General features: G+C 45.7%; 1 protein-coding gene across 1 annotated transcript; it reads left to right on the forward strand.

The window, feature by feature from the left end:
- On the forward strand, positions 1-5,754 carry HEBP1 (heme binding protein 1). Its single transcript, XM_027893859.1, has 4 exons — positions 1-147; positions 295-433; positions 1,912-2,092; positions 3,368-5,754. Exons 1-4 carry the CDS (start codon positions 70-72, stop codon positions 3,537-3,539), a joined length of 570 nt encoding a protein of 189 aa, XP_027749660.1. The 5' UTR covers positions 1-69; the 3' UTR covers positions 3,540-5,754.
- Positions 5,755-6,197: the final 443 nt, after the last annotated feature.

Below are 6,197 nucleotides of genomic sequence, written 5' to 3' on the forward strand. Positions count from 1 at the left end.
AGCGGGGCTGACCGGGGCAGAGCCGAGCCGAGCCGAGCCGGGCGGCAGCGAAAGGAGCGGCGCGGCAGCATGCTGGGCATGGTGAAGAACTCCCTGCTGAGCACGGTGGAGGCATGGCCCTGCCGGGTGCTGAGCAAGGGCGAGAAGGTCGGTGGCGGGGCGGGCGGCCGGCGCTGTTCCCTGCGGGGCTTGTGCGCCGGCGGGGACGGATGAGGCGCTGTGCGGGGAGGAAGGTGTCACCTCCGGGCAGCGCGTTCCTCCTGGCGGCGTCTCCATCCCCACCTCCTTCCCCAGGACCAGGTCAGCTACGAGGAGAGGGCGTGCGAGGGCGGGCGGTTTGCGGCGGTGGAGTTGGTGGGAAAGCCTTTCGACGAAGCCTCGAAGGAAGGGGCAGTGAAGCTCCTCAAGTACGTCGGAGGAAGCAACGACAAGGGTGAGAGATGCTGCCTGGCCCAGAGGACTTGGCAGATGTTTGTAGTTGAGGCTTGGTGAAGGCGGGATGGATGGAGGCGATGACACCATGGGGCCCGACTGGCATGTGGTTCCTGGCGCTAGGGGTCTGTGATAGGGATGGCTCATCACTGGGAGAAATAAACTTGCCACAGTTTAAATCGTGCCCAGCCAACTCATGCTATGAGTCTACTTGTAACTCATCTCTGTTTCAGGGTAAAATGTCAAAAATTATTTGTTTAAGCAGGAAGGAGTTACCTTGCAGCTGGTACAACATGAGGAAGGCAGACGTATCTATCGCAGCTCCCTGGGTGGGCAGTAGCTGATGAAATCCAGGATATCTGGGACACAGGTTCTGTGATGTGCCCTTGTAGGCAGTGAAATAACTGTTACGGCCTTGATATTTTGTTTAGCTTTTTTTATTCATGAAAGGGTATTGAACAATCAGCTTCCTTTTTAATGGTATTTCATAATGTTTTATAACGGTGCTTCCATGTGATTGCTTCTAATTCTCATTTTACCAAAGTATGTGCATTTTAACCATTTGTAGCAGGAGACAACTACAGAGTAGTTCTGAGGTGTATTCGTGTGCTCACACACCTTTCTCCAGCATCTAGAGGTATTGGTATAGTCTCTGCGGGAGTAGGAGCTGGATGCAGTGGGAAATGGCACATACAGCAGCGTGTTTTGGAAAGGTGATGATCCCTGTTGCTGTAGTAGAAAAAGTGCCTTCTATAACATGTGACACAAACACAGCTATGGTATCAAAGGAAAATAAATGAGAAAGATGCCTTGATCTCAACTGGTTTTGTGGCTGCCTGATCCTGAGTTTTGGAGCTTCTGTGCTCCTGCAAGAGGAGTGAAGAAAAATGGTCTTCGGTACCTTGTGATGCCCCTCAGTGCTAATGAGTGGGGTAAAAGCATGCTGTTCCTGGAGTGTGGACAGCATGGACAGTCCTGTTTAAAACCATAACAGCACTGTGTTTTGGGGCACTGGAACTTGTAGGATGTCTGGAAGGATTTGGAAGGGTTTAGGAGAAAGCTTCTGTCACCCAGTATTGGCTATGGGTTCACAACTAAGTGCAGATAGTATCAATTTAAATGCTGATTTAGATTTTTATGTGCTGCTGGCCTGCCCCAGAGCTATAGACCCTGTTGTGTTAAAGTTGATTTGTCAATAGAACAGGGTGTCTCACAGAACCACAAAACCAGCACCATTAATAAAAAGCCTTCTGGAGATCACCTGTGGCCCTTGTCTCCCAGGGTCCTTGTGTGGAGAGAGAGCTTGGCCCAAGCAGAAGCATGATATGACTGTTCTGGAGCCCACTCCTGACTGAGTATACAGGAAATTCAGTATGAGGAGTTTTCCTAAACTAAAATTAGCTTTTGTGAATCTCCTGTTAATTTTGTGAGTTCCTGAGAACCTAGACTTCTTTAGCAGTGTCTGTGTGTCTCTTTCAGGGGTTGGGATGGGCATGACTGCTCCTGTCTCCATCACTGCTTTTCCTGCTGAAGATGGCTCCTTTCAGCAAAAAGTGAAAGTGTCTCTGCGGATCCCGAGCCAGTTTCAAGACAACCCTCCTTGTCCTACCGATGAAAGCATTAAGATTGAAGAGAGACAGGGGATGACCATTTATTCCACGTAAGAAAAATGCATCCTGGGATTTCCAGTCCCAAGTGCTGAGGTCTTTTTAGCATGCTTTGAAGTGCAGTGTTTGTTTTACCAGGTGACTTGCTAGACAAGGGGTGCATGTGGTAGAGATGGAGGGGTATGTCTACACTGAAGGCAGATGTTTTATGTAATTTCTTCCCTTTAGTCATGTTGCACTGATTTGGAATATGGATTTTTCTCCACTGGTTAAACAACTGTGGAGGTTGGCCCTGAAAGGCACTGAGTCATTTTTAATATCCAAAAACTATTGTTTTCCCCACTTTCTGTGATCCAAATAGTTTGTAGTCATCAAGAACATCCTTTGATGTGGTTCCCATCGAACTGCAGGTGTCAGCTGAAGTCTCATTTAGATGGACTCACACTAGAGGTCACCATGGAAACAAGCACCCGTTGCATTGCTTCAAATCACCTTTGAATGTCTTTGGCTCTTGACTGGCAGCCTGGATGTAAACTAGCATCACATTAGCACTAAGACCTTCACCTTGTATTTAATCCTTTGGAGGTTCCTCTGCCTCCTTGCTTGAACTATTTTGGCTGACTCTGAACTGGCTTGTCCCTTGCCTGCAATTGCTGCTTGGCCTTTGCTCTGGGCGTGGGCCACTTCTGCAATATCAGGCTGTTTTGTCTCAAAGCTTGGCCCTGAGGCCAAGTGGTGAGGTGCAGGCTGATGTGGAAACAGTTCCTGTTGTTGGGAGGTCCACATAAACCAGACTCATTCCAGCCACCCCTTTTAAATAGCATCATGTGCTATGATTGCCAATGTCTCTGTTGTAGGCAATTACCTCCCCTTTTTCTTGGCCTAGCTAGAGTTTGGCTTTCCTTTATGATCAGGCTTCCAGCAGATGATTGTTCACACCACAGTGAATATGGTTGTTGACAGCATTGGTGTAAGGACTGTGGACTGTGCTGAATTGGACATAACCTTGTGCCCTAGAAAGTTGTTCCTCTGTTATGGTGTTGATTCAAAAGGCGGGGCCATTCTGCTGAGTGATACATGTGGGGCTGTTTGGGGGGATCCATTTGGGGTCTGCCAATGGATGATTGCACCCTGGCTATGTAACCCTTGAGACTTCATCTATCACAGATGAAGTGTGCTGGTTCACAATGAGCAGTGCATGCATGAGTGGATATTGGCAGGACCTGGACCAAAATGCGTGTCTAAATATACTGTGGCTCTCTCCCTCTCTCCCTTTCTGTGCTTTGCCAGGACTGCTCAACACCTCTCTGTGTTTGATTTCTTTGCAGGCAGTTTGGTGGCTATGCCAAAGAGACGGATTATGTGAACTATGCTGCCAAGCTGAAGGCTGCTCTGGGGAGTGAAGCTGCATACCGCAAGGATTTCTACTTGTGCAATGGTTATGATCCCCCTATGAAGCCTTATGGACGACGCAATGAGGTCTGGTTTGTGAAAGAGTGAACATCTGGCTCCCCGTGCTGCTGCCTTGCACTGATAACCTCCCCGTCCCTGTTCTCTTTAAAATAAACTAATAATTCAGCAGAGGCAAAAAATTATCATTGCCTTTTTCCACACCTATGCCTTAGTCTTTTATGGACCAGCCATTTTAGAAGAACACTTGATGATCCTTCTGATTGTCCTGCTCCTTCACTCCAGACCAGGTCCTCAGCTACTCAGACTCTCTTGATCTCTCTGTGCTGTGGCTTGCTTTTATCTCCTTTGTGCTATCATAGTTCAATGCTGAGAAAGCCAGAAGTACTTAATTAGCAAGACTTGTGCCTGACAGGAGTCACGTCCAAGTGTTGGCAGACTATTAGCCTCACCTGAGACGGGCAGGGGAACATGATGAAAGTGCGTACAGTCATACAGTGACTTTTTTATCTCCTTGAGTTTTCTGCAGCTGTAAAATGCTGCTTTTATCTTTGCCATTCCACAAGCAGTCTAAAGGGACATAGGCATTGCTGCCAGCACAGCACAGTGAAAATAAACATCCTTTAATTCAGTGTGTGTAGGAGATCAACGCTTCTATCATCTGACTGAGAAATGTCATTTAGAGAAAGATCCAAGTTTCTGTTTGCAGCTGTTCTTCTGTTTGAGGTGAGACATTTTGGAGCGTGCTATGTCTTGATCTCAGCTAGCAGCTGGACAATGTGACTTGGAGACCCCCAGATCATTTCCTTACCTTCCTGTTACTGTTGTGTAACATTTCTTTAAAACTAACCTATACAAGGGCCAAAGCTAAAATGTTTGTGGTAATCTAATTGAATTAGAAGAGTATAGGCTGGGAAGAAAGCAGGTGCTTATCATTTGTGATCTGAGGGTGCCTTTGAAGAATGGTGAACATACAGTGAAACTACTGTGGGTGCCAATCTTTAAAAAAACTTCTCTTAAATGGTGTCTGTTTTTGAAGGGCTACTCAGAGCAGCTGTTTTCTTTAGAGGAGAAGGAGAATATGGCTATTCTTGAAAACTGGGACTTACGTCAAATGATGAATAGCCTTTTGGAAACTTCAAACACGGTAGCAAATGTGGGTCTTGTTTCAGGAAGACCAACAATATTGAACTGTCAGGCATCAAACCAGCATTTTAGCTCTGGGCTCTGCCAGGGACACAGCAGGATGCCCTCAGTGGGAACACGCTCCCACACCATGCTGCTGCGGTGCCTGTATTATTTGTTACCTCTACTAAAAGAGGTGTGGTCCTCTGATGATTAAGTGCCCCAAAGCTCAGGTCCTTTCCAAAGGCCATTTTCCCCTGGAGCTGAAAGAGACATTTGTTAGATGGCGTCTTGGTTTCTGGCTGATCAAGCTGTTTGCTTTCTGAGAACAAATCTCAGGAGTGAAAGGAGAAAACTGGAGTTTCTGATGTGCTTTCCTTTTCTCTCTTGCTGAGCCATAAAAGAGCTTTGCTGTGGACCTCACGAGAGAGTTTCAGTCACTTGAGGGGATTGTGCAAGAGCATCTAGTTCATGGGTAAAAACAGCAGATATCATTTAATTAAAAACAAACAAGGGAAAAGCTATTGGCTGCACTTAGTGATTGCAACGCAGAGGAGGAAGAATGAAAAGAGAAATCAAGACAGACAAAGGATTAGACTTTTGAAGAAATTTTTTAAGCAGCAAATGCATTATTAAGCCCATTCCTAAATCCGAAGGGACCTATTCATGTCCCATATTATTTTTACCTGTGTGAGTGAGGAATGAAAGAGCATAGTGCTGTCTGATTTATGCGTTCCCAGGTTCATTTTGGAACTTGTGTTTAGACTGTGGATACAGTCCTTTCTGGCTTCAAGTGGTGAATGTCCTGCAATGATCAAAACCTTGAAATTTCTCAAAATTTATCCTGTGAAATCTCAGATGTTAGGAAGGCCAGTTATAAACTTTGAACAGAACTGCACATCTCAGCAGCATGGTGGGTTTTTCCATAACATGCATACACTCTAAACAGAGAGCAAGAGCTTCTGACCAAACTGTGAGAGTAATCACATCTGTAGGCTTTGCCTACAGCAGCCCTGCTACTGGCCTTTTGCATGTGGCAGGCAGGATAGAGTTTCATAAACAGTGTTAAATTATATCAAAGCCTTAAGCAAACTGAATTGCCTTTTCTGTATGCAAAGATGCCTGTGTTTTGTCTGCATTTTCTAGAGTTTTGAAATAAATACAATATTGTAATTTACAACTTCTGTGTTGATCATTGACTTTGTGAGCTCATTGGGAGTTACTGATTTGCTAGACTGTAGGTTGCCAGTTTATCCTTCTTTTTCAGGTACTAATCATGTCACAGCATCTATAAATAGTCATAATGTTTTTCCCAATAAATTGCTATTTTAGGTATCCCGGTGTGGCCCTGCATTATTTGACTGTGCAAGATGGGAGCTGATGAAATGATCTCCTTGTTCATTTTTCCCTCTAAGAGGTTCTGAGTGATGCATTTGTGTTAATGTAGCAACTAGGGGACTGCTCACCTGAGGAAAATGGTGTGTGTCTGTGGCTGCAGTTCACAGACAGTGAACACATGAGTGTTCAGGCAAATACTCAGGACTGATTTTCAACATTGATCTACAATCCAGAAATGTTACACATTTTGTGCCACTGAGGCCTGTGTAGGTCAGTGCCCTGCTG

This window comes from Empidonax traillii, unplaced genomic scaffold (assembly GCF_003031625.1).
Source record: "Empidonax traillii isolate 1590-97213 ecotype Southwest subspecies unplaced genomic scaffold, ASM303162v1 scaffold408:size522183, whole genome shotgun sequence".
Lineage (NCBI taxonomy): Eukaryota > Metazoa > Chordata > Aves > Passeriformes > Tyrannidae > Empidonax > Empidonax traillii.